This window comes from Mesoplodon densirostris, chromosome 19, assembly GCF_025265405.1.
Source record: "Mesoplodon densirostris isolate mMesDen1 chromosome 19, mMesDen1 primary haplotype, whole genome shotgun sequence".
Taxonomy (NCBI): Eukaryota; Metazoa; Chordata; class Mammalia; order Artiodactyla; family Ziphiidae; genus Mesoplodon; species Mesoplodon densirostris.
Genome location: NC_082679.1, coordinates 3,528,199 through 3,555,293, shown reverse-complemented (window position 1 = coordinate 3,555,293; position 27,095 = coordinate 3,528,199). Strand labels below are relative to the sequence as shown.

Genomic DNA, 27,095 nt, shown 5'->3' with positions numbered 1-27,095 from the left:
AGAAATATCTGTGATCATTGCCAAATGTACCCCTAGGGGTCAAAGCCAGCCCCCAGTGGGAACCACTGGGCTAGAGTGACAGGATGACGGGGAAGGAAGACCTCCAGGACAATAACTACAGCTGACACTGATCGCAGGTCTTGTGCATCCTGGCATCAACCTTCACAGCAGTGCTACCAAGATCACCCCCCTGTCTTTGCAGGCAGTCGGGAGGGCAGGCACATCTGCCTGAGGCCGCACAGCTGGTACTTGGACAGAGCCCGCCTTGCTGCCAGGTTTCTGCCTCAACCACCAGGTAGAGATGGAGCCCCAACCACGATAGGGAAGCGAGAGGAGTGTATGTTGGGTCCAGTGAGCTGGCGGGCCCTGCGTGTTTGGGTGGAGCTGGGGCTTGGGAAGCTCAGGGGGAGGGTTGAAGGGTCAAGGCTCAAGCTGAGAACCCCGTCATACACATGGGGACCAGAGCAAGGAAACGGGGAATCTGGCTTGGGGAGGAGGAGGAGGGAGTCGAAAGAAACAGGAAATAATTAGGCCAGAGTCTCAGGAAGCCCTGCACTCTGCAGTGCCTTTCCCAGAGCTTTCTAAGTCCCCCTCCTTGGGTTACTGAGACAGCAGGGAGCCAGGCAGGACATCCCAATCCTGGATCCCATTTCTCCCCTTGGGGGAGCTCTCTGATGCTTTTACCCTGTGCATGGGGCTGACCAGATGGCTGGAGGAGCTCCAGGGGCCTGTTGATGGTGTTGGTCATCCTGGGGTTGCTGATCCAGGAGGGCAGCTGACGATCAGTCACCCCCACCTCCAACATGGTATTGGGCGCCAGAATCGGGCCGACGTGAGGACTCTAAGTGCCTCAAATTATTTACATAGAGAATCCACACACCCTGAGGACAGCTGCACTGCACACTGTCCTGGCTCGTGACACAGCATCACCCTCCCCACAGCCCTGTGAAGTCTGGGTATTGTTATCACTGTATTTTAGGTGAGAAGGCCACAACGCAGAGGGCTTGGGAAGTTTGTCTGGGGCCACAAGGCTGGCAAGCTTCAGGGTCAGGACTCGAACCCATTCTCAGAGCTCAGCCAGGCTCTGAGATCCTTGGGATGGGAAAGAGGCAGACACCAGAGGGGAGGCTGGGGCCGTGCTCACTGGAGACCCAGGGCTTGTTTCAGCAGTGGCTTCCATGGGATGGGGGGTGGGGGTGGAGACGAGGGCCAGAGCAGTGCCTGGAGGGTTCATGGAGCAAAGGGTGAAGGGCACCGAGTGGTTTTGTGATTTTGACCGGGAAGCACCTGACCCCTTCAGTAGACTGGGAGGACAGAGCTGCAGAGGGAGGGTAAGTGTGCGGTTGATGGGCCGGGGCTGGGAGGGGGCAGCAGGGAGAGGAGGAGGAGAGCAGGGATGCAGGTTGTGAGGAGGGATGGGGAAGTCAGTTTCCTTTGTCCCGGGAGGCTGTTTCGGGACAGTGAGCTTGACATTGGGGGTTTCAGGGTGTGGGCGGGCGAAGATGGCCCAGGAGCCTAGGAAGAGGTGTTCAGAGCCAGAGTTTGGGGCCTGAGAGTGTTGGCCCAGCCAGCTGGAGGTAAAGTGGGTCTGGCCCTGCCCTGGGTTCAGGCATCCATAGGGCAGTGGTGGCCAGAAGGGAAGCCAGGAGTCTAAGAATGTCCCAGGAGCAGTCAAGGGGCCGTGGCAGGGATCCTGGCCCCAGAGGGAAAGAAGGGGGAACTGGGAGGGGCTGCTGGCCCACAGGGCGCGAACGCACTGCCAGCACTAGCGCTCTGGTGAGGTCAGGAGGCTGGCTGTGGCTGCACAGGTGTCAGGCCCTGTGCTTGGATGCCACCTGGATGACCTCACCAAGTGCTCAGACAGCCAACAGCCCCATTCATTCGGTGACTCAGAGCTGCCTGGCCTGCGTGGCATCACGGCTTTCCTTCTTCCCTGCAGCAGCGCCACCTCTGTGCAGGCCAGAGGTCTGCAGGTCGGGGGAGGTCACATGAACGACTCACCCCCTCCTGTAGCTTCCATCCTGTCTGTCTGAGTCCACACCCCATGCCCTCATTTGCCCCTCTGCCTCTCAGGTTGTGGTCTGAGAGAGGGGGCCCGGGGCCAAGGTTTCGGGTGGAGCCATCCTGGGAGATGGCACATCTGGGGTGTGCCCTGGGTAGGGGGATGAGGGCAGCATAGAGGGGGTGAGGGGAGTGGATGGAGCCAGTTTTCCCCTGAGCTCACCCAGCCCCTCCCATCATTCCACCCCTCCTGATAATGGGATTTTGCACCATCTCAGTTGACAGCTGGGGAAACTGAGATAACACAGGTCAGGAGGTTTGTCCAGGGCCGCCCAGTAAGTTGTCATATGGTTAGTAATAGCCACCTTTGAACCTTGGGGTTGAATGGAGACCTCATGAGATCACTTCAGGCAGAGTCTGGGGGTCCAGGCTGCCCCAGGAGGCTGACAGCTTCAGGCAGAAAGTCAAATCCACCGCCACCCCCATGCCCAGGACTCATGCCCATCTAGGGCAGGCTAGAAGCCCCAGGCTCCGAGCTCTGTCAAGGTCACTCCTCAGCCTGGCTCGGGGCGGGGTGGGGGTGGGGGGGGAGGGAGGTGGCTGGAGAGGTGACATTTTGAGGGGCATCTGGAATCAGGATGAATCTCAGCATTGTGGTCCCTGAGCTTGGCTGAGGGCAGGCCCAGAGCCCGAGTGGGGCGGGAGCGAAGAAGAATTTATCCTGGAGCTCTGAGCGTCCTGGAGGAGCTCACAGTCAGGAACGGGCTGGCAGGAGAGACTGAAGTGACGTGTGTTTGATCAGAGGAGAAAAGGCTGCTCCTGGCTGTGGACAGGGCGCTGCAAAGACCTAGGGGACCAGTGCAGAGCACCGTGATGGGGTTGGGGATGTGCTGGGAGGGACGTGGAGTCAGAGGGGACAGGGGAGGGAGGGAGTGGTGGCGAGCCGGGAAGGGTCGGGAGCAGGGGAGGGAGTGATGGGGTCAGCGCGGGGTGGTATGTAAAAGACTCCTTGGAGCTTGAGATGGGATGGAAGGGGTGGGGCAGGAAGTCCAGGAGCCAGCTGGGCAGGTGGTCCAGGAGGGGAAGAGGATCCTGAAGGAAGAGGTGGAGGGAGGACTTGGGTGACAGGTAGGTGTGGGGACTGAGAGGCAGGAGGACCCTGGAACCATCCTGGTGGGCAAGTGTGGGGACTCAAAGAGCCAAGGGGGACCCTGCTGAGAAGAGACTGCTGCCTGCTGGAGGGGGGAAAGTGGGAAGGGGGTGGGAGAGGGGGGAAAGTGGGAAGGGGGTGGGAGAGGGGGGCTCAACTTGCTCCTACCCTGACTGTCCTCCCTCCATACCAGCCCTGATGGAGCCCAGTCCTCCCTCACCCCTCCCACGATTAGAACCAGTAGTGCTGGCTGCAGGGCACAGACAGGGAGGACCTCCCGACGCCCCCGCACCTCACCGACCAGACATTAAGAAGAAATATCAGCAATAACATAGCTTTATTTGTGGTTTAAAGATGGGGCGGGGTTCGGGGTGGTGGGGCCCATTCTCCAGACGAGAGAATCGGGGGTGATGACACTGATACTGATCCCTAGGAGAAGCCGCCCTCAGGCCGTTAGATTTTGCCAGCGAAAGTCCCGTCCTTGATCTCGGTCCAGCGCTGCACCTGGGGTGGGGGGCGGGTAGGAGGGAGGAAGGTGGGGAGCGGGCGCTTGCTCGACTCAGCCGGCCCATCCTCCCTCTCCCGGCCCGTCTGTGCGCTGCCCCTCTGTCCGCTCACCCAGCTCATGGGGCATAGCGCGTGGAACACGCGGAAGTAATACTCGTAGGGCTGTGTGCTTTTCCCGCGGCGGTTCATCCTCTTGACGCAGGGCTGGTAGTCTGCTGAGTGTGTGTGTTGGGAGGGCGGGGGCGGAGCGGGCAGGTGGGCGTGGTCGCAAGCACGCCCCGCCCCCTCTACGCCAAGGCCTCGCCCTCCAGAAAGGCCCAGCCGCAGACACGCCTCCTCCCCGCAAGGCCTCTCCTATCCTGTCACCCCTCCCTTCCATGACTTGATCGCACGCCTCCAGAATAGGCCCCAACCTTCCACTGATAGGTCCCGCCCCTTTCATACAAGCCCCCTCCCCTCCCAGGTAGGCCCCGCCCCTTCCGACCGTGGTCTGCTCCACCTCCCACCCCAAAGGTCTCCGCCCCCGCGGCGAGTCCGGGACCCTCTCCTCGTCCTCAGGTGGGGCGCGCCCCTTCCTGCCTCCCACCTTCTCTCACCCGCTCCCCCTAACTTGGCCCGCGAGGTTTTACCCAGCAAGTTCTGGTAGCAGTTACGGGTCTGGTTCTGCTTGGGGAAGCGCGGGTCGAAGGGTGGCGTTGGCCATCTCCCCTTGCAGGGCTTTGGGCAATCAATACCCAACATCCACGAAGGCGGCGGCCCTTGCGGGGAGGGATGGGGTTCCGTGGGGCCTAGGGGGCGCCCCTCGCTCCGACCCGCACTCAGCTCCTGACCCCCACCACGAAACCCAGCCCCCGTTCCCACCCGTCCTGCCCTCACCAGGCTGATGTCAGCGGGTCACTGGCTCAGTTGTGCTTGTGGCTCCGTCCGGGGAACCCCTGGCTTCTGAGTCTCGAGGGTCCCAGCCCAGGAAAAACACGACCCTCCCGGCCGGATTGGCTGGGACCCCCGGAGCCCCAGCCAATGGACGCCGTTGCGCCGTTGCGTTGGGACGCGGGGCGGGGTCGGTGTGGACCCGCCTTCCCCGCCGCGACTCCCACCTCCCGGCCCGACACCCCCTCTTGGGGACGGAGCTCACACACAGGCACCCGGGCGCTGCTCTTGACGAGTCTCAGGCTCAGGCTTTTAATGTCTGCGAAGCTGGGCCACCACTCAGGTTCTCCCTCGACCCGCCCCCCGGTATAGATAGCTCTGGTCTCTACCGGAGAAGGAGCATCCCCGCCCGGCCTTTTCAGCACCCTGATTCTTACAGTAGAGGTGCACAACACCTAGGGGCCTGTGAGGACGAGAAAAGAGACAGGGTGGGGTCTGGGCTCCTGGACGCCAGCGCCAGGTATAAGGCTGATCTGCAGGGCTCAGGGGCTACCTGGCCCCGCTGGGCTCCTCTGGACACTTCGGCGACTGAGGTTGAGTCCCCCGCTTCCCGCTATTGAGGCCGCTGGGAACGGTGCATGCTGCAGAGAGAAAGCCAGAGAGGGCTTTGGGGGATCGGCAGGGAGAGAGTAGTAACTGCTCGATAAATACATGCTGATGGGGGGCGGGGGGCGCGGTCCTGCTCCAGGGCCCGGCAAGCCTGAGCTGGAATCCGCGTTTCCACCAGTGTCCCTCCTAGGTTCCTCTCCCTTCTGCCTCCTTAGTATCAAGTCTGACTCTGAATCCTTTGCCCCAACATCCAAACGCACTAATATCTCTTTCCTCTTAAGAAGCCCTCTTTTGTCCCACATCCTATACCAGCTTCCTCTTCAGGTCCCTCCTTCCCTTCCAGCAGATCACTTGGAAAGAGCTTGTCTACTTCTCCTCTCCGATTCCCCTCTTTACATACATATGTATGTATACAAGCAGTGGGAAAATACACATCCCATGAAATTTACCATTGTAACAATTTTAAAGTGTACAATTCAGTGGCATGAATTACATTCATAATGTTGTGCAAGCACCACCACTACCTAGCTCCCAGGACATATTCATCACCCCAAAAGGAAACCCCAAATCCATTAAGCAGTCACTTCCCATTCCTCCCATCCCTTGCAGCTTCTGGCAGCCACCAATCTGCTTCCTGTCTCTTCGGATTTGCCTCTTCTGGACGTTTCTTGCAAACGAAAATCATACACTATGTGGCCTTTTGTGTCTAGCTCCTTTCGCTCAGCCACATGTTTTCAAGAGTTGCAGCACGGTGATCCACTTCCTGTGCTCCCTTAAGCCTGTCCCATTTAGGTCTTCGTCCCCACCAGGTCACCTCCTTGCTGTTACATCCAGAGGTCCTCTCGTCCTGTCTTCCTTCACCTGCTCGCGGCATTTGACACAGCTGCTCTCACGATGCTCCTCATCATTTTCTTCACTTGGTGTTCAGGATGCTGTTCCGTGTTCACTCTCTCTGACTATGGTTCCCCTTTCCCTAAATACCTTGGCCTCTGTCTCCACCTGCAGTCACTCGCTGGTGACCTCCAGTCTCATAGCTTGCAGCAACCATCCATTTGCTGATGATTCCCCAAATCATTCCAGACTCATGTGTCCAGCTGCGTACCCCGCATCCTCACCTGACATCTCAGAATCAAGGTGTCCAAAATGGAATTCCTGATCTTGTCCCTGACATCTCCTCCACTCACAGCCTCCTTGACTGCTGCATCTTCCCAGTGGCTCAGATCCCAAACCTTGAAGTCACCCTCAATGCCATGTCAACATGCCCAATCCATGAGCTGATCCATTGGCTCAACCATCAACGTATCTCTGGAACCCCACCACTTCTTAATACCTCCATCCCTTCCCCTCTTGTCCAAGCCACCATCATCTTGTGCCTGGGTCATTGCAACTGCCTCCCCACTCTTCTCCCAGCGTCCACCCTTCCTCCTCTACCTTCACACTTCAGCCAGAGAGAGTCCTTTCTAACATACAGCAATTCCAGCCGTTCTGCTCAAAACCCTCCAGTTTGCTCAGCGTCAAACCCAAAGTACTTAAGATGGCCCCACATGATGGTGCCACCCTCGTGACTCCTGTGACCACAATTCCTACTCTAGGCTGTCCTGGAGCTCCCTCTTGGTCCAGCACATCATGCACATTCCTGCCTCAGGGACTTTGCAGTGGCTGTTCCTTCTGAAGGGAACGAATTTCCCCAGATGTCCACATGGCTTCCTCACTCCCCTCCTTCAGATCTTTACACAGATGACACTAGCTCCCTGAGGCCCTCCTGGACCACCCAGTCCAATACTGGAAGCTGCCTACCCCCACTCCTAGTCCTCCCTACCCTGCTGTTTGCCCGGAGCCCTGTCAGGTAATAATGTACAATATAATTACTGTGGATTTTATTGTCAGAGTTCCCAGCTTCAGCACTACTGATATTTTGTGGAGGATCATACTTTGCTGTGGGGCACCATCGCGTACATTGTGGGATGTTGAGCATCATCCCTGGACTCTACCCAAAAGATGTCAGGAGCACCCCCTCCCCAAATTGCTCAATGCCATGTCCATAGTGCATAGAATGATGCCTGGCACGTAGCTGACACTCACTATACACTGAGAGCACAAAGGAAAGTGGAAAAAGAAGGAACGATCCTCTCTACCTCATGGATAAGAGTTGACAATACACGTTAGCTGTCACCCCGAATACCTGGGCGAAGGAGCAAAGACGCCCACTTCCTCCTTTATCTTCTCCACCTTGGAGGCCATGTCCTTCATACTCTCAATTTCCAAGAGAGTGGGCAAGAGAATCTCCAACGACGACCCCACTGTGGCCATGGGGCACTGGTCCGGCACCCTCTTGGGCTCTTGAGATACTCTCCTGGGCTGTTGGGAGACCCTGGCCTCCATCTTTGAGACAGGGGTCAGCGAGGCAGGAGACTCGGTTACGTACTCTCACGTCGCTGAGGGCAGAGGGATGGGAGTCAGGGAGGCAACATTCATCTTGGTGGCACGCTTGGGGCAGGGGGGCGCTTTGGAAGGCCGCTTTGGGTCCCGGGGCACCTCCTCCACCTCCACCCATGGATGCGTGTTCCCCTTCGCCCAGGCCGCGAACTGTGGCTGCTCCCTGACCACCACCGGCGTCTCCTCCAGCAAGGGCACCTTGGTGGTGCTGAGGGGTACCGTGTCCATAGTTGGCATGGCAGACCCCTGCTGGGTTGAGAGCCAGGAGGGCAGATGGACCAGAGATCATCTCAAGGAGGGATCCTTGGAACTGGCAATGATCGGCTTGGCAAGGGTGAGCCCTTCCACTGAGAAGGGCCTGGTCTGCCCCTGTGAGGCTTCCTCGATGGCCAGCTCCTGGGCCTTGACCCACTTCTGCTGCCCCACCTCCTTGGATTTGAAGCCCAGCATGTCCAGAGAGATCTCCTCCTTCATCCTGCGGACTTTGTCCTCCAACTTGCCCTTGCCCTTCAAGCCATCCGCGGTGATATCCTGGGCTCTGCTGACCAGGACTTCCTCCGACTTCTCGGTGGTGGTGAAAGGCAGCTCCAGGGATGTTTTCTGAGTCCTCACCTCTACTGTGTTTGTCTCCTGGGTGCCCATCAACACCACGGGCTCTGGCTTCCCTTCAGGCTTGCTTTTCTCTAGCACATCTCCTCCGTGACTTCCCGCAGGCAACATGCCAGTGGGGGCAGGGTCCAATGTCATTTGGTATTGGGTAGGTAAGGTCAGAGCCTTCTGGGACAGGGTAGGTAGGAACACAGATTTCCTGTTTGGAGCAGGGGGGACACAGCCTTCGGGGGAACAGCAAGTGTATGTGGGGCCTTCCGAGATTTGGCAGGCACGGCTGGGGCCTTGTGGGGAACAGCCGGTACATGTGGGACCTTCCGAGATTTGGCAGGCACGGCTGGGGTCTTGTGGGGAATAGCCAGTACATGTGGGGTCTTCTGAGATGGGCCAGGTGTGGCTGGGGCCTCCTGGAGAGCATCAGGAAGAGCTGGCGCTTTGCGGGATGGAGCAGGTACAGGCAAGAACTTCTGGGACTGGTCAAGGATGAATGGAGCCTTACGAGAGGCAGCAGGGATGGCTGGGGGCTTCTGGGAGGGCGGTGGCCACAGTCTCTGCACGGAGTCCAGAGGCCTGGCCTGTTCGTTGCACCTGCGGAAGTCAGGAGGGTAGGCGGCTGGGCAGAGGGAGGACGTGGACAAGGTGCTGGCCTCCGGGTCCATCACTTCATCCATGTCCTGTTGCCACGGGTACATATCCAAGTGATCACAGGAGCCCAGCAAGGGCATTTCAGGGCTGTCCTCCGAGATACAGAGTGAAGGGGTCTCAAGTAAACCTGCCAGGCATGTGGCCCCCTCAGAATCAGAGCAACCCTGTAGGTAGATGGAGGGGAGGGGAAGGATGGTCGAGGCCAGTGGAGATGCCCAGACCCAGGCCCTAGCCCCCTCCTCCCTCAGACCCAGGGGTCCAGACCCCCAGCCCCTCCCCCCTCAGACCCAGGGGTCCAGGCCCCCAGCCACTACCCCCTCAGACCCAGGGGTCCAGGCCCCCGGCCCCTCCTCCCTCAGACCCAGGGGTCCAGGTCCCCGGCCCCTCCTCCCTCAGAACGTGAGTTGCCCTCATCCCTCTGATTCTAGAGTTGGCCCCGGCCCTCAGTATATAGCTGCCTTGGAAGAGGATGCCATGAGGTCAGGTGTATTGGAAATGATGCTGAAGATGGTCCGAATGGTGATGCTGGGCTTCTCTGGTGGGGTGGGGCGGGAGAAAGCAGTCTGAGCTCTCAGCAGAAGGGTCAGAATTTCGGGGTCCATTCATGGAGGCAGAGGGAGGGGGGTATGCTCACCGGAAACTTGGATTTCGGTTTGAGGTCTCTGAGGGGAGAGGTCCGGTTGGGACCTGTAAGGGCAATTTGCTGTGACTTTGGTGGCTTCAGCACTAGGATCCCCACCCTTCCCCCCTGCCCTGCATGGCAGCAAGGGCCCAAGGCTACTTCTTTTCTGTAAATTTCTTTCTTGTGTCAGCTTGCTCCAGCTGTGACCAGACTAGAGGCACGGAGTCACCCATGGCCTGAGACTTGAATTTGCGCTTGAGGGTCTAGTAGCGGGAGGAGGGAGGGAGGCAGGGCAGTCAGGAGGTGCAGCCCCGTCAGCTTCTTCCCCGCCAGGCCCACCGGGGCCGCTCACCTTGGCCTTCCTCTGTCTCTGAGTTGTCAGAATCTTGTAAGGAAAGGTGGGCTTGACAATCATGACTGGAAAGAAAGGGAGACACTTCAGGTCAAGGACCCCAGTGGGGATGACACAGTGCGGGGGGAGGCCCAGAGGGGACTCCTGGGGGGCTCGGCCAGGGGAGAGAGGGGGATGATGCTGAGGCTCTGTCCGGTGGAGGAGAAGCTGAGACTCAGGGAAGGGCCTGATGGACACCCAAGCCAGCTCACCTGAACGTCTGTGGTGAGATGGGTCCTGTGGACAGGAAGAGAGGCAGTGAGGAAGGGTGAGATCTTCCTGGTTTCCACATCTCCATTACCTACCCAGCCCAGGACTCCAGGCCCCCAGCCCCTCCCCGCCTCAGACCCAGGGGTCCAGGCCCCCAGCCCCTCCCCCGCTCAGACCCAGGGTTCCAGGGCCCCAGCCCCTCCTCTCTCAGACCCAGGACTCCAGGCCCCAGCCCCTCCTCTCTCAGACCCAGGGTTCCAGGCCCCCAGCCCCTCCTCTCTCAGACCCAGGGGTCCAGGGGTCCAGTCCCCCAGCCCCTCCCCCCTCAGACCCAGGGTTCCAGGCCCCCAGCCCCTCCTCTCTCAGGCCCCCAGCCCCACCCTGCTCAGACCCAGGTATCCAGCCCCTGGTTCCTCCTCCCTCAGACTCTGGAGTGCAGGCCTTGTCCTCCTTCAGAGCCAGGGGTCCTGGCCCCCAGCTCCATTCCTGGGGCTCCTGTACTTCTGGCTTTTGGTCTTGGCACCCTCTCGAATCTAGAACTATAGCTGCCCCCAGGGGTCTGTGGGGTCAGGGCCCACCTGGAGGCGCCAGGTGGAGGCAGGAGGTGCCACATGGCCCGGGTCCATGGGGGGCGTGTGTAGGGTCCTGGGGGCCAAGTAGGTGGCGGGCTGCCGGAGCAGGTTGATGAGGCGGATCCAGCGGTCAAACAGGAAGCTGACCTCATTGTCAGGGGCGTCCAGCTCCAGGTAATAGTAGCGGCCCGTGGCCAGACGCAGCTTCAGGCGCCAGGCAGACAGGTCGTGGACGTAGAGGTGGGCCAGGTCCAGCGGAATCATCCTAGCGGAGGCAGGAGATGGAAGCGTTAGAGCAGGAGATGGGAGCCAGGTGGCAGGGGATGGGGGGATGGAGGCACCTGGTGAGGACGAGGCTGGAGCACTCCCTGCCCTCGGGGGGCTGGGCCATCAGCAGGATGTCTGGCAACACCAGGCCTGGCAGGGAGGCGGCCACGCCCATGGTCACTCGGTTGGTTCTGTGGTGCATGAACACTGGGGCCCTTCGATTGGTCACCTGGGGATCCAGGGAGAGGGGCTGGGACCACTCCTTTCTCTTATGCTCCTCTGGCACCTCCACACAGAGCTCCCCCCCAGCCCCCCAGCTGCCTTGTGCCCTCCTGGGCCCAAATCCCCCAGCCCAGGGGGTCTCCCTTCCGTGTCCCTCTCTGCCCCCGGGGCACAGGGAGCCAGAGACCTGGACAAAGTTACTCTCGAACATGGGCAGCAGGCGGAGGGGCAAGTACTCGCCCTTCTGGAGGGCCTTCTGCAGCTCGCCCAGGGTGGGGACCCACTTCAGGGGTCTCTGGAGTGGCTCCAAACGCCTGATGTTCCAGAGCCGGTTCATGATGGCTGTAGAAAGTGTCGGTCACCCGGGGCACGGAGGCAGGGTGCCGGCACCCCAGCGCTTGGCCAGCCAGCCCCCCAGCCCACCGGCCCCAGCCCACCGGCCCCAGCCCCTCGGGCTTCAGCAGTTCCAGAGGGTGGAGCTTCCCCAGGGCTTGGACATGGCCCTGCAGGGGTGCTCAGTCCTGGCCTGGGGGAGGAGCCTTCGGTGGAGGAGCTTTGTGACCTCATCGGACACAGCTGCAGCTCTTCCTGGGAAGTCTCCAGGGGCCTTCAGTTCCCTTCCCCTCCAGGAACCTGTCCTGGAGTCTTGAGGGCTGGGGTGGGTGAATCAGAAGCCCCTACTCCAGACCCAAACTAGGGACAACCTGGGGCCCTGGGAGGGTTCGTCTGGGATGTTGTAAGTGAATAATTAAACAAAAGGGTTTCTGACTCTTAAGAGGGGAGGCCTGAATTACAGTCCCAACTTGCCACTGACCCATCTCTACACCCCGGGTAAGGTCCATACCTCCAGGAGCCTCAGTTTCCCTGTATCTAACTTGTTTGTGTCCGTGGCAACGGTTGCTGTACATTGGTTATAAAGAAAGGGACATGAGGTTTGGAATAAGCCAGACCTTTGGCAAAATCATATTCTGCCTCTCCCTAGCTGTGTGGCCTTAAACGACAGGCATCCCCGAGGAGGCTCAGCTTCCCTCATCTGTAAAATTGGGGGGTATTGGAGGATGCACGGGATCCTGTAAGTAAAACCCCAGACTTAAGGCGTGGCACAGAGCAGGCGCACAGGGAATGGTCATTCCTGTCCCCTTCTGAGGGTTTTTGGGGCAGGGGGTGCTGATATTCTGTCATTCTAAATATAGTGGTTATTATTTTTTATGTGTCATGCAAAATACATGGTCATTGTAAAAATTATGGAAAACACAGAGAAGCACAAATAACGAAAGTCACCCACAATCCCACCCCCACCTTCTACCCTGAGGTGGCCATAGTCGACACTTTGGTGTATTTCCTTCTAGGATTTTAAAATAATCCATGGATTATACGTATCTATACAAAATGGGGATCACACAGTGGTTTGTAGCCTTGTGGCCTGCTTCTTCTATGCCTAAAGCAGGCTCTGTAGCATCCCTCTTCATGGCTGGTGTATTCCATCACATGGATGCACTGGCGTTTATATAACCATCCCCTACTGCTGGACATCTAGGTTGTCTCCAATTTGCTGTTGTAAACACTGCCATAATGAACAACCTTGAGCCTGTAGCCTTGTCCTGTACTAGTACTGTTGGTCACAGGGTAACCTTCTGTAACTATCCATTAAATATTTATTTACTGACTGTGAGACTAAGAACTCACAGTCTCTGGGGGACTGATGGTTCCCCCTCTACTTCCCCGTCCACGGAGGGTCCCCCAGGGACCCCAGCATCCAGCCCCTGGCCCCCAGAGAAATCACCTCTAAGTGGATGTGTATGACAAATTTAATTCCTTCTTCTCTATCTCACAAAGGTTCTCACATTTTTGTACAAAAATGCAGGCCTCCTTTTCCCCTCCCTCCCCACCCCAACACAGAAAGTAATTGTTTAATAAATAATATATGCTCCTGCCCAAGCCGAGAGGGGTGGGGGTCAGGGAGACACTGTGGCCAGACTTCTTAGAGATCCAAGAATCCGGGACCCCAGTTCCCTCCTCCTCAGGGACCCCCCGAGTCCACCTGCCTCCCACCCACCCCCTTAAATAAATAAGTATAAATAAGGCACAGATGCCCCCCTGCCCAGGTCTCCTGGAGGGATCATCTCTAACTAGAGGGAGACAATGGTGAGGGTGGAGTCCTCTGGATGCCATGCCCCCAGTCCCGAAATAAATAAATAAATAAGGTCTGGCTTTGAAGGGCGCTGGCGGCTCTAGGTGGAGGGTCACAGCCGAGTCTTCAGCAGCAGCAAGCCCCGCACAGCCCAGTCGAGCGTCAGGTGCAGCCCCCCAAGGATGGCATGGGCCGCCCGGACGCCTCCCCAGGGTGAGGCTGGGGGAGCCAGGGGGGGTGCCGGTGGGTCTGGGGGCGCCTGGGGCAGGGCCAGGCGGGACATCTGTCAGGAGAGGACAGAGGGTTAGCATCAGGCCAGGGGTGCAGTTAGGGTCCGGGGAAGCGGGTATTTGGAGCCTGTACTGAATCAGGGTTGGGGAGGTCCAGCTTGCATATTTCCACTGTGTCTCTGGCCTGTGAGGTGGGGTGTCTGGGCTGGGAGTTCTTCAGGATGTTGGGTTCAGAAAATTGAGGCTGGGGCCAAAAGGTGGGGGTCTTAAGGCTGGGGTTCTAGGGCCAAGTTCAGAGGGCTGGAGGTGAGGTCTGTAGCATCAGGGCCAGGATCCTGGAGCCAAGGTCTTAGATGTGGGGTCTCATTGTAGGATCAAGCTCAGAGACTCATGTGTGAGAGGTGGGGTCTCAAGTTTGGGGTCTCAGAGCTGAGAGTTGGAATTTGAGTTCCAGGGTCTTTGGGGTCATCAGGTCCAGGAACCGGGGTCTGAAGTCTTACAATCTCAGGGTCTTGAGTCTGGGGTTTTGAAAGTCAGGGTCTTGGGGTCTTAAGGGCTCACAACCTAGATCTGAGCTCTTGGGGACCCAGGGCTCAGGGTCTGGGGTCTTCTAGTTTGAGATCTCAGGGTCCAAGTCCTTGAGATCTGAGGTTTGCAGAGCCAGGGTCTGCAGGCTGGCTGTAAGTCACGGTGCATCATTTGAGGGTCTGGGGTCTTGATGTGTCAGGATCTCAGAGCCAGGATATGGGTGGGTCTCAGGGTCTGGAGGTTCAGAATTTCCTGGGCTTGGGGTTGGGATTCCTCCTGTTTTGGGACCGGGGTCTCCAGGTCTTGGGGTGAGGGTTTGGATTCTCAAATCTTAGGGCTTCAAGATGGGAGTCTTGGAGTCACAAGACCATGGGGTTTCCAAGTCTCAGGGTGAGAGTTTAGAGTTTGCAGGCAGGATTTTGGAGTCTGGGGTCTCAGGGACACAGGGTGAGGGTCTCGGAGTAGGCCTGGGATCTGGGGTCCTGGGGTCTCAGAGCCAGGTGATCGTACCAGGAGCTGCAGCCGGCGCAGCAGCCGGTCCAACCGGGCCTGCAGGGTGCCCAGATCGGGCTCCAGGATCCGCAGGGAAGGGCCTCCTGCCCGGCGCAGCCACTGCACATGCCTCAGGTAGGAGAACAGGTCTGCCCGCAGCCGTGTCAGCACTCCGGGGAGCTGGGGGACGGGCGGGGTGTGGTGTGGCGTCAAGGAGCACCTGGCACCTGCCCACTCCAGCCCCTAACCCCCTGCACCCCCTTCACCGCCCAGCTCCCACCTTTGACCCATCCCCTGCCCTTACCTGCAGGGCTCCCAGCGCCCCCGCACTCATGGCCAAGGTGGGGAGGGAATCCAGGTTGTGGTCTCCGTCAGCTGGGAATTTGTCTCTCTTGGGGGGAAAGAAGCCGTGAGAGGGACCCTGCCTAGCTCCGGGGGTCGCTTTATCCCCCACCACGAGCCCCTGACTCCTTTCTCCCCCGTCTCTGCCACCGTGGTAGCCCAGACGCCCTCCCCGTTCTCAGTCTTGGCCCCAGGCCATCCCCTCCAGGCTCTCCTACCAGCTGTGCGGCCAGCTGCCGAGTGTCCGCCAGGAGAGAGCGGGTCAGGAGGACGGCGCTGTCCAGCTCAGCCCGAGGGTCTGGGGAGGCCCGTGGAGGGCCAGGAGGTGGCCCCGGGGCAGCAGCTCTACCTGGCCACAGGCTCAACGCGACCAGGACCAGGCAGCAAACACCTGAGGGAGGGAGAGGACAGAAAGGAGGCTCAGGCCCGACCGGGGGGTCTGAGGGAGGAGGGGCTGGGGTGGGGGTCCTGAGTCCCAGGGCGGAGAGCCCAGGGCACGTCGCAGGGCCTGGGCGGGTTTCCCTCTCCCTCTCTGGCTCTGGTCGCCCCGCCCGTCGGAGCAGACGCGCCCCGGGGCGGGTAGACGGGCCGGGCGTCTCCCGTCCGCCCCCGGACGCCGGAATCTGGGCCCCGGGGCGGGGCAGGAGGGGGGAGACACAGGCCAGAACCTGCCCCCTCCCGGGGCTCAGGAGCCCGAACCGGACTGAGAGCAGGGGAAGGAGACCTGGACAGAGGTCCGAGGGCCTTGACCCCTCCCCGGGAGACTCCCGCGTAGGCCCCACCAGGGTGGACCGCGGAAGGCCGGGCCGCAGCGCGGGGGATACCCCACAGCACACCTGGGCGGAGAGAGGCAGAGGCGCGGGCGCGCCGGGTTCGCGGCGGGGAGAGAGGGACCCGGCGGTGCTCAGAGCAGGGGCTCCGGCCCGCTCCCTCCGCGGCTGCCCATCCCCCAGCGGCCCCGCCCACCCCGCCCGCCAGCCAATCAGCGACCCCCGGGCCGCCCCGCTCCCGCAGCACACCCCCAGCCCGCCCCCTTGGGCCCTCCCAGGCCGCGGTCTGTCCGCCCGTCCGTCCGCATCCGTCTGGCTCTCCTGTTTCTGTCTGCACCCCTGTGTCTCCCTCTGTCTTTCCTCCCCGTAGCTGGGGTCGGTGTTCTGGGCTTGCTCTCACTTCCTTGGCCTCTCTGCCTCAGTTTCCCTCCCGGAGCCTCGCTGTTGAGGTCCCTGGGAGTCTGCGTCTCTCGGTCCCCGCTGACTCCCTGGGGGTTCCGGGCCCTTTGGGATCACCCCCTGGCATTCCTCTGTCTCTGTCTGTGAGTCTCCATTTCTCTCTGCCTCGCGCTGTCCTGTCAGTGTCTCCGCGTCTCTGATCCGTCCTTTCATCTCTCGCTCTGCCCGTCCCTTCTTTAGGCCTCCTGCTTTCTCTGAATCTCCTTCCCGCTCGCTCCGTCTCCGCCTCCCCATCGCTCCCTCGCTCTGCTCCGTCTCTCGGTCCGATTCCGCTGTGTCTGTCTGCTCCCCACCCTTCCCGCCGACGGTCCCTCCCTCCTTCCTCCCTGTCCCCCCTCCAGGAGCTTGAACCAACTTACTGTTCATGTCCCCACAGGGCAGGGGTTCCCCAGGGCAGGGGGCAGGGGGCTGGGGGCCTTTAACCCTTCCCTGTCCGCTGCCGTGGGAGCCCTGGGGGTCAGCTGGGCCTCGGCCTGGGGAGGGGAGGCATGTGCGTGTGAGCAGAGAGGGCCGCGGCAGTGAGGGAGTGTGTGCGCCTGGGGGGTTATATAGGGGGCCGGGGCGGGCGGGCGGGGGGCAGGCGGCAGGGGAGGGCGGCCTGACACATCCTGACTCACCCTCCCTGCCTGCCTTTTCCATTCCGACGGAGCCGGCTGCCTCGCAGGGCTCACGCCGCCGCGCTCGGAGGAGGGCACGGAAGGAAAAGTTGGAAAAGTTGAAAAGGGAAAGGGGGGGGTGGTCGGAGAGGGGCTGGTGAGGTCATTGGCGTCCCCTCCCTCCACCTCCTCGGCCGGCCGCCGCCGCCGGGGCAGACACGCGCAGCTCAAGAGCTGGGGCCTGGCTGCGGGGCGGGGGTCCGGCTGGACTAGGACAGGCAGAGAGATGGGGAGGCAGGGGGTGATGGGGACGGGGTAGAGGTGGCAACGGGGCCACAAGACGCAGGCCTGGGGGGTTGGAGGTGAGACGGAGAGAGACTCCCAGGGACAGAGAGAGATGGAGAGGCCGAGACCCAGGCAAGGAGGTAGAGACACACAGAGATATGGGGACACTGCACAGAGGTGGAGAGTCTGAGGTGCAGAGATAGAGACATAGAGATACCCGCAGAGATGGAGACAGCCAAGGAGACACGCTGCAGAGGCAGAGAAACAGGAGAGCAAAGTGAGGTTTGAGGGGCAAGATGAAGACAGCAGGAGACGTCTGGAGAGACCCCCAAAAGGAAAAGGGACAGAAACAGGCATGCCAGAAAGAGGGGAGGCAGGCGGCAGAAAAGAGAGACACAAGCAGGGTGACAGAGATGGAGAAGTCCCAAGGGGCAGAGATCGTCCAAGAGATGCAGATGCTGAGATGACAAGGACTCAGCAGTGGGGACTGAGAGGGGGGGAGCCTTTCTCCAAGAGACAGGTTGGAACATGGTGAGAGAGAACCAGAGGCAGAGAGACAGGGACCAAGAGAAAGAGGCATCGAGACACCCAGTAGGGGTGAGACCTCGGGCACATGGCTTCACCTCTCTGGTTTCTCCATCTGTGAAATAGGGATACCCCGGGCACGACCCCCTCTCAGAAACCTGTGTGAGGATACAGTGAGCTCACTCCTGTAAAGCACACAAATGCAAACCATTGCTATTCTCACCGTTGATTTTTATTAACATATCCAGGGAGACAGAGAAAAAGAGCGAGCCCCTGGGAGAGATGGAGATGGTGAGACACGGAGAGAGCAGCTGGGGTGGGGTGGGGGAGCTGGAGGCCACGACAGGGCAGGGAGGACACCACGCGGAGAGGTGGAGATGCGGAGAGGGGTGGGAGCGGGGTGGGAGACACAGACTCAGGGGGACAGTGGTGCCAACACACACACACAGGGAGTACCAGGTACATGGAGCAGAGGTGGCCCCGGGGATTCACGGCAGAACGAGTGAGGGACCATGACAGGAACCCGAGTCCCCAGGAGCACCCCGACCCCCAGGATAAGGGTGGCAGAGAAGGGTGGAGGGTAGTGAGAAGACGGAAGGTGACAAGGACTTCCAAAGGTCTCCCCGCAGACCACTGCCCCCCACCCAGGCCCCTGAGACTGCTGAGCTGGCAGGGGGGCTCTGAGGATGAATGGCGGCTGAGGTCCTCCCCCTCCCATCCCCCATCACTTGGGGGGGGCAACTGCTCAGGTCCCCAGGGAGGTGAGCTCACAGCCCCCCCATGGTGGGACATGACCTCATCGCCTCAGGTAAGAGCTCCCTTTACCTCTCTCAGTCTGTCATGGCCACCCCTGCCAGGGCCCCCCAGGGGCCCTCCCCAGCCCCTGCTCATGCTGGGACCCAGGCCTCTGACCACTGGGTCTCCGCCCCTCAGGGGGCCTGTTTCCGGCTGAGTCAGCGTGGGGGGGCCCAAGGCTGCGTCAGTGAGGGGAGAACTGACGCAGCCCCCCCCAAGACCGGTGGGGCTAGCCAAGGTGACTCAGGCCACCAGCCTGGGGGATGGACTGGCCTGAGGGGATGGGGGACTGAGCCTGGGGCCAGCCTGAGAGCCGCAGTAGGGATCTGATGATGGCAGCCCCTTCCACCTCCAGGGAACCGGGAACCAGGGCTGCCGGCCCCAACCCCATTGCTTTAACCTAGGAGTCCAAGAGCCCAGATCCTCCTCCCTCAGACTCAGGAGTCCAGAGCCCCAGCCGCCTACTCCCTCGGATCCAGGAGCCCAGCTCTCAGCCCCCTCCTCCCTCAGACCCAAGTGGCAGGTGTCCAGGTCCAAAACCCTTGTTTCTAGAAAGGTAGAGAAAACTTGTGGCCATTCTGCCATTTGGGGAGTGCTCTGTTGGGGAAGGTCAGGAGTCTAGGCATGCGTCATCAGTCCCCGACTAGTGACGGTCCCCTCGGCCTGCTTCGGCCCTCTCACCCCGGGCATGCGGGGTCATCTTTCCTCACTGTGGCAGCAGGAGGCCGGTGGGTGCAGGACAGGAGGGCAGGGGTTACTCAGGACTCCTGGGTCTTCCCCAGGGTTGGGGACACTCAGGCTACTTCTGTGGAAAGGAGGGCAAGAAGGAGAGACAAAGACAGAGACACAAGTAAAGAGATGGAGAGGCAGGGTAGGAGACTCACAAACAATGACAGGAGATGACTGTGACAAACAGAAAGAGACAGGAGCACAGAGGCCAGAGTGAGAAAGAGACAGAGATGCAAAAAAAAAAAATCGGGACCCATACAGATGCAGAGGCAAGCTCAGGGGCTCGGAGACAAAGACTGGGGGTGACACGGAGCTGAGACTCTGAGGGGTGATGACAGCCGTGGGGGGAGATGCCACTAGGATATGACGGGGGACCCCAGGGGGTCCTTGCTCATGTGCTGGCCCCTGGGTGAGGTGGAGCTGGCTGGTGTGAGGTCAGCAGGTCCGAGTCTGTGTGTGTCCGTCTGTCCCTGGGGGGTCCTGTCTGGCCCCTGGGGGGTGACGGGGCAGGCGGGCCGCAGAGGCAGCCCAAACCTGTCATTAGTGGTGAGGGCCGTGACGGCGGCCCCCCCAGCCCCAAGCCGCGGTCCAGGGCCCGGCGGCCCCGCCCCCCCACCCCCTCCTTGATCCCTGAGGAATCCCGGGAATTGGGAAGTGGGTCCAGATGATGTTGACACAGGAAACGGTCAGCAGCTGCCCGGCCTCAGCCCCACAACCCCTCTGACCCCCACCCCCGGCCTCCTGCCGAGCCCCTCAGACTTGTGTCATCTCTGACGAAGGCAACCCTGGGCCCACTCAGCACCCACCAGGATGTTTACGGGAGATGGGTAGGACGGGAGGCAGCCTCAAAGGGCTTCTTGAGAAATGGGGTCTGGACTCCTGGACAGCTGCCCTCAGACCTAGTCCCCTGCCCCCTCCTCCCTCAGACCCCAGGGTCCAGACCCCCAACCCCTCTTCCCTCAGACCTGGGAGTTCTGACCCCCAAATGCTCCCTTCCCCCTGATCCAAGTGTCCAGACCCCCCAGATCCCTTCTCCCTCAGACTCAGGATCTGGACACAAAGACACACCGCCCCAGGAGAGCTGAGCCCCCTCCTCACGGGCTGGAAAGCTGAGTGGAGGTTCAGGGGAGAGTGAGGGATCATGTTCCCACCGCAGCCCCCAAGTTGGCCTCCTCCCCCCGCACTGGGGTGGACCAAACCAGAAGCTTGGGGACCCCAGTCGGATCCATTTCCCTGTTTGCAGAGGGGGAAACAGAATGAGCTAGAAGGGGCTCCCTTCCCATGAGTCCCCTCCCCACCACCTGGGGCCTCAGATCTCTCCCATCCTGGCCCTCCCTTTACACACTCCCCATCAGGAGGCCTGGATGCCTTTGGGACCAGGGGACTCCTGAGCAAGAGCTCTGGCCTATGGCCTGACCCCCATTTTCTCATCGCCCTCTTAGGTCTCCTGGTTGCTAGGGGGCCTCCCTAACAATGGGGCTCAGGGAGGTCTTCTGGGCCTCAGGCCCCCTGCCCCTGGTTGCTAGGAGGAAGACTCCCTGGCAACCAGGTCTCAGGAGCCTCTGGGTCACCTGGAGCTGCCTTTCAGGAATGTTTACAAAGCAGAGGGATTCCCTGGCAAGAAGGTCTCGGTGCCCACTCCTTGGGTCCCCTGGTTGGCAAGGAGGAGATGTCTTAGACTCCCACCTGCTTTCTACCCAGGTTGCTAAGGAGGCTCTTCTAATGCCAGGGCCCCATCCCACCCACAAGGCCCCTTCCACCTGGTTGCTAAGGAAGCAACTCCCTAGCAACCAGGTGTGACCAGGCCAGTGTGACGCCCCCTTTTTTCTTCCCAATTGCTAAGTGGACTCCCTAGAAATAGAACTTAGAATTTTGGGGGCCAGCTGGGCAGGCAGGCGGGCCGAGCTGGTTGCTGGGGTGATGGCCTTCAAGGTCTCTCCCCACAGAGGTTCCAGGAGTCTGGGGAGGCGACATGGTGGGGCCTGGGATCACAGCTTTGGGCCTCTTCCTGCTAATGCAGGGCTCAGTAGGTGAGGGGGCTGATAAGAGAGGGTCAGAGAGCTGAGCACAGGCCCTCCTCACCCTCCATACAGCCTCCCAACACCGCTCGTTTCTTTCACAGATGGGAATGGAATCCAGGGATTCTTCTATCCATGGAGTGAGCAGTGGAGGAAACCCTGGGTCCCCTGGGGACAAGGAGCCCAGACTAGACTCTTGGGTCTAAAGGGAGGAGGGGCTGGGGGCCCGGACCCCTGGATCTGAGGGAGGAGGGCTTGGGGACCCAGACCCCTGGGTCTGAGGGAGGAGGGCCTGGGGGCCTGGACTCCTGGGTCTGAGGGGGGAGGGGCTGGGGACCCGGACCCCTGGGTCTGAGGGAGGAGGGCCTGGGGACCCAGACCCCTGGGTCTGAGGAAGGAGGGCTTGGGGACCCAGACCCCTGGGTCTGAGGGAGGAGGGGCTGGGGACCCGGACCCCTGGGTCTGAGGGGGGAGGGGCTGGGGGCCTGGAGTCCAGGGTCCAGCACGAAGTAAGCACTAGGCCGGCAGCCCCAGAGCCTGGTATGGGGTCAGGCTCTGTGAGGAAGCTGCCCCTTGCGTTGGTCCCAGGCTGTGAGGGAGATGTGTGGGACCAGGAGAGCTGTGGGGGCCAGGTGGCAATTGAGAACCCAAATCTCTGCCTCTACGATGCTGCTACCGCGACGGGGTCTGCTACCACCAGCGGCCGGATGGTGTGTGCGGGGAGCCAGGGCCCCTGGGGTGGGGGTTGGTGGCAGGGACCCCTTGGTCTCACGGCTCCCTGCTTTGTGCAGAAAACATGCAGAGGAAGCACATGTGGGCACTTGGCTGGACGTGCGGAGGCCTCCTCTTCCTGATCTCCAGCATCTGCCTGTTCTGGTGAGTGGGGTCGGGGCTCGGAGGGGCTCCCCTGCCCTGGTGGGCAGGGGCAGGTGGACGGCACAGCTGAGGGTGTCCCGTCCCTGCCAGATGGGCCAAGCGACGGGATATGCTGCGGCTGCCGTGGTTCCTGAAGGGCGAGTGCAACCCGTCCAGGACCATCTCTCTGTTATCCAAGGACCGGACACCGAGCGAAAAGACGGCGTCCATTGGCAGCATGCTCAAGGAGGGGGCCCTGGACATCTCGGGGGGCACCGATGGGGAGGGCACGGAAGGGGGCGAAGACAGAATCAGGGGAGGAGGAAGATTCGGGGCACCCCTGGAGGGACCCCTCAATACAGATGTAGCACAGAGATGCATGGTCTCTTTTCTGAGAAGCATGAAGCAGGGGGCGGATAAGACCCGGAGGCCGGGAGAGAGAGAGAGAGAGAGAGAGTGTGTGTGTGTGTGTGTGTGTGTGTGTGTGTGTTTTGGGGGGTGCCTGGGCTGTGAACATGGGGGATGTGAGCTGACGGGCATCTGGGGTCCAGGGGTAGGTGGGGAGGATCCGAGCTGAGGGGGACTTGGGCTGATGGGGGGTGCTGAGCTGATGGGGGTTCTGAGTTGAGTGTAGGTCCTGGGCTGTGATTATGGGGGGTCTGGACTGAGGGGCTTGGGGTGAGTTGGGGATCGCCTGGGCTGGGACTGCAGCTGGGCTGGGGGGACATGGACCACCGTGCCCCTCAGCTGTCGTCCTGCCGCTGCCTGACAGCCTCTGCTGCCTGCCCTTGGGATCCTGCTGCCCTTGGGCCAGCAGGTATTTGCCTTGCTTCCCACGAATGCCCGGACAACGATAGCTCTCAGACTCCCCAGTGGTGGGACAGGAATTTCCCTGGACGTTCATTCCGGTTGAAGACTCATCCTTCTGAGTCCTCTTTCCCCCGCCCCTCCTTTCTCAGATAACAGCTACTCCAACCTACCCTCCGTAAGTGTGTCCCCCAACAAATATCTTGCAAGTCTTTGTCCCTCTGTCTGCATCTCTGGGGACCTCAAACTAACAGAGGAACCTGGGCTGAGGGAGGTCTGGACTCGGGGTGGGTCTGGGCTTGAGATCCTTGCCCCCCACTCCTGTCCCCCTCCATGAGGGGACAGCGCGAAGCTAGGCTCCTAGGTCCCCAAGGGCTTGGGCAGCCCCTCCCTCCCCCCGGCCCCAGTGCCGCCCCTCCCTAGACAGATGTGAAGCACAGTGCAGCGGAGCCCTTTATGCAGGGGAGGACAGAAGGAGGGCAGGTAGGCGTCCCGGCAGCCAGATGATGACGGGGCAGCTGCACAGCTCCATCGTGTCCTGACAGGTGTGGCCATGCGTTCATCTGTAGGAGGGAGGGTGGGGTTAGTGGCTGCTCAGGACCCCTGCGTGTATCCCTGCATCCCAGGGCCACCACCCAGGAGAAGGAGCCCCTTCCTCCCAATTCAGTCCCTCACAATTGACTGACGCACTTGCTCAGTGGCTCCTTCATTACTCCGTGCCCTGACGTGCGGCAGCGACTGTGCCTTTCACTCACTGGAACTCAGTGGTACAAGGTGGGGAATGAGAGGCAAGGAAAGGCAGAGACGGAGAGACTTACACACAAAAAAGAGAGAGGGAGAGACAAATATGTCGAGGGAAGGACAGAGGCACAAAGATAAAAAAAGACACGGGAGATAGACTGAGACAGACACAGGGACAAAGAGAAAGGCAGGCAGAGACAGAGAAGATGAAATGGGGGAGAAATGACATAGGATGGGTATGGCTCTGCACATCTTCTCAACTAATTTTGGTCCCAGAGGGAGAGAGAAGTGACCAGGACCTACCGGACCCTCTGTTAAAATTCCAGTTCTCTGTCCCTCATGTGCTGGAATCACCTCACCCTGCCATTATGGAGTCCTGTGTTTGGACAGGCCCGTTTTCCTTCTAAGAGGGGCCTACAGGCCGGTCAGCTTGGCCAGTTTCTGGCAAGTGGTTCTAGCAGCAGAGGTCTACCCAGCTGTGTTAGACTTCTGGGCAAGGTAAAGTGTTTCCAGGGGTAACTTTAACCAGAGGTGGTTATTTCTGCATCGTATGCCAAATTTTGTGTTAGCTCATGCTTCATCTATGCATAAACTGTCTCCTCATCGGAACCACAGAACATAGCATATGATTGGACTGACTATTTTCAAAATTCTCACAAAAAAAGGGTATATAACTATCCTTCTGGATGCATAGAAGGAAAGTTAATTCATCACCTATAAAGAATGTCTTAGGACATTAGAATTTAATTCTTTTATGTAACCCCCATTTGAGAAACTGATTCAGTCACTCATCCATCCATTGTTTCACTTATCCATCCACCCACCCACCAATCCATCTATCCTCTCATCTATCTACTTACCCATCTGCCCAAACATCCATACAACCCCGCATTCACCCATCTGCCAGCATCAATCCCACCATATCCATCCATCCACCCACCCATCCATCAACCAATTCATCCATCCATCTATCCCTCATCTATCCATCCATCCATCCAACCACATCCACCCATCCACCACCTATTTATCCATCAAGCAATTCATCCATTTATCCCTCTATCCACCCACCCATCCACCTATCCACCCACAACTCCATCTACCCATCCATCCATCCATCAATCTATCCATCCACTCATTCATCAACCCAGCCCATCCATCCATCCATCCATCCACCCACCCACCGGATCATCAACCTCTGACTTCCCGAGTTCACTCTTTGCTGGGGAATGCTAAGAACAAAGACACCAGAGACGCAGGCCTTACCCTCCAGGGGCTCCCTGTTGGGTGGGAGAGACAGTATCAGCAGACACACATACAACACACAGTGATACAAGCAATAACAAGGGTAACTCAGACAAGGTGAAGACCCAGAGAAAGGCACTGAAGTTGAGTTGGATCTGAAAAGACACCTGGTAAGTTTTCTGAGTGGAGTGCAGACAACAAGGGCACCCCCAGTGTAGGTGAAGGCATGGACAGAGGCCAGTTGGTGTGAGACAGCCTGGCCATCGTGGACTGAGGGAGCTCATTCTAACTGCAGAGAAGGCAGGAGATGTGGAGCTGAGATGTGGCAAACACACACATAGTGAGTGGCTTGGATTTAACCAGAGGGCAACAGGGAGCCACAGCAGGTCTCTGGCAGAGGAGTACACTCCGGAGAGTGCAACAGGTACCTCCCCTTTGGCAAGAGGTGGCACCTTTTGGGGCCTCAGTGTCCTCCCTGGGATGGGGATAGCAATAGCAGTGACCTCAGAGACTCTGTTACCCTTGGAGGATTAAATGGGAAATAGGACTCGGTGCACCTGGGGACTGGAGCACAGGGACGAATAATCTCCAAGTGTTGGTGGAGCTAAAGGTGACTCTCCAGCCCTCACGCACGTCTGGGGGCAGGGTCTCATTTGTCTCTCCCCGGTCTGCACCCATGCCTACTGTCTCTAGGTCTTCATCCTCTGGGTCTCCGCTAGTCTTTGCTTCTCTGCCATCCAATCTTGACCTCTACCTGTCTCTCTCTCCCCATTGTCTCTGTCTCTCCACCATTCCCTCTCCATTTCCATCTCTCCTGGATGTCTCTCCATCTCCCCCCTCTGTCCTTCCCTCCCTCCCTCCCTCGCACTACCTCTCCAGCTCTCCGTCTGTCTCTTCATCTCTCCCACTGTCCTTCAATCTCTCCCGCAGTCCCTCCATCTCCCCTCTGTCCCTCGGTGCCTCCATCTCTCCCCTCTGCCCCGCCCCGCTCCCCGCTTCCCCGCCCCTCACCTCGGGCTCACTCTTTGCCCGCACCCGCCGCCCCAGACCCGGCCTCGAGCGTGGCGAGCTGCAGGCGCACGCGGCGGGAGCCGGCGGCGGGCGGCGGGGCCGTGCGGGCGGAGGGGCGCGCTCCCCAGGAGCCGGGCGCGGCGCGCCGGCCGGCGGAGGAGGAAGCCGGCGCCGACCAGCGGCGGGAGAGCTTTCGCGCGAGGCGGGCGAGCGCCGAGGGCCGCAGGCCGTAGTCGCGCTCTAGCTCCTGGCGTGAGATCTCGATGTTGCCGGTGTACCAGAGGATCCAGCCGAGCAGGCTCAGGAAGACGAGCAGCGCGCCCGAGTAGATGAGCAGGTCGCCGAAGTCGCGGCCGCGCACCTGCAACTGCGCGAACACGCCGGTCAGCAGCGCCGCCATGCCCGCCACGTCCAGCGTCACGGCCAGCAGCAGCGCCAACCGGCAGCGGCCCAGGCCGGACGCGGGCACAGGCGCGCCTGCCGGCGGGGACGGTGTGCCCGGCGGGGTCCCCTGTGAGGCGCACACTGCCGGCACTGCCGCCATGGCCTTGCTCCACCGCAGCGGCTGGCTCCGACGGAGAGCGTTCCGCGTTCCGGGTGCGGCCCGGTCCGGGGCGGGGTCAGGGGACTGCGCCAGGTGTGCCCGGCACCCGCCTGGTCACCTGAGCTGGGCTGGGTGCGGACGGGCCCGGCCCGGGGGCGCCCTGGCCCTCAGAAGCCGATGCTGGGGGCAGCTGGGAGCACAGATTAGTGCGGCCCAGGGCCCCTGCATCCTAAGGAGCCTGAAGCAGCGCACGGTGAAAATCCGGGGTGCTCTAATACAGGCAGCAGGGCAAACCCCAACATTCCTGTTTGCTCAGATTTCTCCTGGGGCCTCTGGACTGTCAGGACTCATTACAGCGAAGTCCAAGGGCACAGAGATGGGCCAGACAAGGCCCGTGCCCTCAAGGAGTTTCTGGACATAATCACAACTCAAGGTACCCTAATGGAGGTGACATAAAGCACCGTCATTCCTTCTGTTCACTTGGAGTCTCTCCAGGCCCTGTGCTGGTGAGGCTGAGGACTCAGAGGTATATCAGGCGAGGCTCCTGCCCCTTAAACAGGACCCTGACAACAGAAAATAAACTTCCCTAAAGTGTAACGGGTGTGACATAGGGCGGAATGGAGGGGGAGAATAGGGCCGAAGTCCGCGAGGCAGAGGAAATAAGCTGGGCGAATAGGTATGCTAAAGGAACCAAGACCTTTCCCAGGCAAATCTCTTTTCCTCCAAACACACCTCGCCCTTAGAGGAAATGGGTGGCAGTCTGCGAGAAGGGTCCGTCCGGCTTCTCTCTAGACTCGAAATGGTGCAGGAGCTTAAGAGGACACTGGGGAGGGCGAATTGAGAGGGAGCTCCCGGGGTTAGCCGAAGGTTTCCGAACGTGGACG

General features: G+C 60.1%; 6 protein-coding genes across 8 annotated transcripts in view; 2 read left to right on the top strand and 4 right to left on the bottom strand.

The window, feature by feature from the left end:
* RPL28 (ribosomal protein L28) overlaps positions 1–27,095 on the top strand; it is a 33,687-nt gene that overhangs the window by 3,224 nt on the left and 3,368 nt on the right. The window lies entirely within an intron of this gene.
* LOC132480858 (cytochrome c oxidase subunit 6B2) lies at positions 3,504–4,652 on the bottom strand. 2 transcript variants are annotated; one of them, XM_060085370.1, is made up of 4 exons: positions 4,535–4,652; positions 4,288–4,416; positions 3,770–3,873; positions 3,504–3,655 (listed from the first exon to the last, which is right to left on the bottom strand). In XM_060085370.1, the coding sequence occupies exons 2-4, from the start codon at positions 4,397–4,399 to the stop codon at positions 3,605–3,607; spliced, it is 267 nt and encodes an 88-aa protein (XP_059941353.1). In that variant the 5' UTR covers positions 4,400–4,416; positions 4,535–4,652; the 3' UTR covers positions 3,504–3,604. The 2 variants fall into 2 exon arrangements, with proteins under 2 accessions (XP_059941353.1, XP_059941354.1); XM_060085371.1 differs by having other exon boundaries at positions 3,504–3,649.
* Positions 7,307–11,448, bottom strand: GARIN5B (golgi associated RAB2 interactor family member 5B). The gene is given in 9 exon segments (XM_060085063.1): positions 7,307–8,394; positions 8,397–8,991; positions 9,462–9,489; positions 9,609–9,712; positions 9,802–9,866; positions 10,053–10,077; positions 10,629–10,887; positions 10,964–11,118; positions 11,299–11,448. Coding segments are annotated over 9 exon segments (2,469 nt in total).
* IL11 (interleukin 11) lies at positions 12,922–16,727 on the bottom strand. 2 transcript variants are annotated; one of them, XM_060085357.1, is made up of 5 exons: positions 16,681–16,727; positions 15,053–15,225; positions 14,797–14,883; positions 14,511–14,672; positions 12,922–13,525 (listed from the first exon to the last, which is right to left on the bottom strand). In XM_060085357.1, exons 1-5 carry the CDS (start codon positions 16,700–16,702, stop codon positions 13,355–13,357), a joined length of 615 nt encoding a protein of 204 aa, XP_059941340.1. In that variant the 5' UTR covers positions 16,703–16,727; the 3' UTR covers positions 12,922–13,354. The 2 variants fall into 2 exon arrangements, with proteins under 2 accessions (XP_059941340.1, XP_059941341.1); XM_060085358.1 differs by lacking the exon at positions 16,681–16,727 and adding an exon at positions 16,423–16,563.
* On the top strand, positions 20,966–22,234 carry TMEM190 (transmembrane protein 190). Its single transcript, XM_060085062.1, is given in 7 exon segments — positions 20,966–21,023; positions 21,116–21,151; positions 21,600–21,668; positions 21,671–21,721; positions 21,803–21,896; positions 21,978–22,169; positions 22,171–22,234. Coding segments are annotated over 7 exon segments (564 nt in total).
* On the bottom strand, positions 23,122–27,027 carry TMEM238 (transmembrane protein 238). Its single transcript, XM_060085361.1, has 2 exons — positions 25,668–27,027; positions 23,122–23,236 (listed from the first exon to the last, which is right to left on the bottom strand). Exon 1 carries the CDS (start codon positions 26,209–26,211, stop codon positions 25,675–25,677), a length of 537 nt encoding a protein of 178 aa, XP_059941344.1. The 5' UTR covers positions 26,212–27,027; the 3' UTR covers positions 23,122–23,236; positions 25,668–25,674.

Excerpts from the sequence above, each read along its gene's own strand:
- LOC132480858 (XM_060085370.1), bottom strand. The coding sequence starts at position 4,399 with ATGTTGGGTATTGATTGCCCAAAGCCCTGCAAGGGGAGATGGCCAACG. Across the intron at positions 3,874-4,287 it reads CTGCTACCAGAACTTGCTGG|CAGACTACCAGCCCTGCGTC; the intron begins GTAAAACCTCGC and ends ACACACACTCAG. Across the intron at positions 3,656-3,769 it reads CGCTATGCCCCATGAGCTGG|GTGCAGCGCTGGACCGAGAT; the intron begins GTGAGCGGACAG and ends CCCCCACCCCAG.
- IL11 (XM_060085357.1), bottom strand. The coding sequence starts at position 16,702 with ATGGAAAAGGCAGGCAGGGAGG. Across the intron at positions 15,226-16,680 it reads GGAAAAGGCAGGCAGGGAGG|GTGTTTGCTGCCTGGTCCTG; the intron begins GTGAGTCAGGAT and ends TCCCTCCCTCAG. Across the intron at positions 13,526-14,510 it reads TGCGCCGGCTGCAGCTCCTG|ATGTCCCGCCTGGCCCTGCC; the intron begins GTACGATCACCT and ends CTCTCCTGACAG.
- TMEM238 (XM_060085361.1), bottom strand. The coding sequence starts at position 26,211 with ATGGCGGCAGTGCCGGCAGTGTGCGCCTCACAGGGGACCCCGCCGGGC.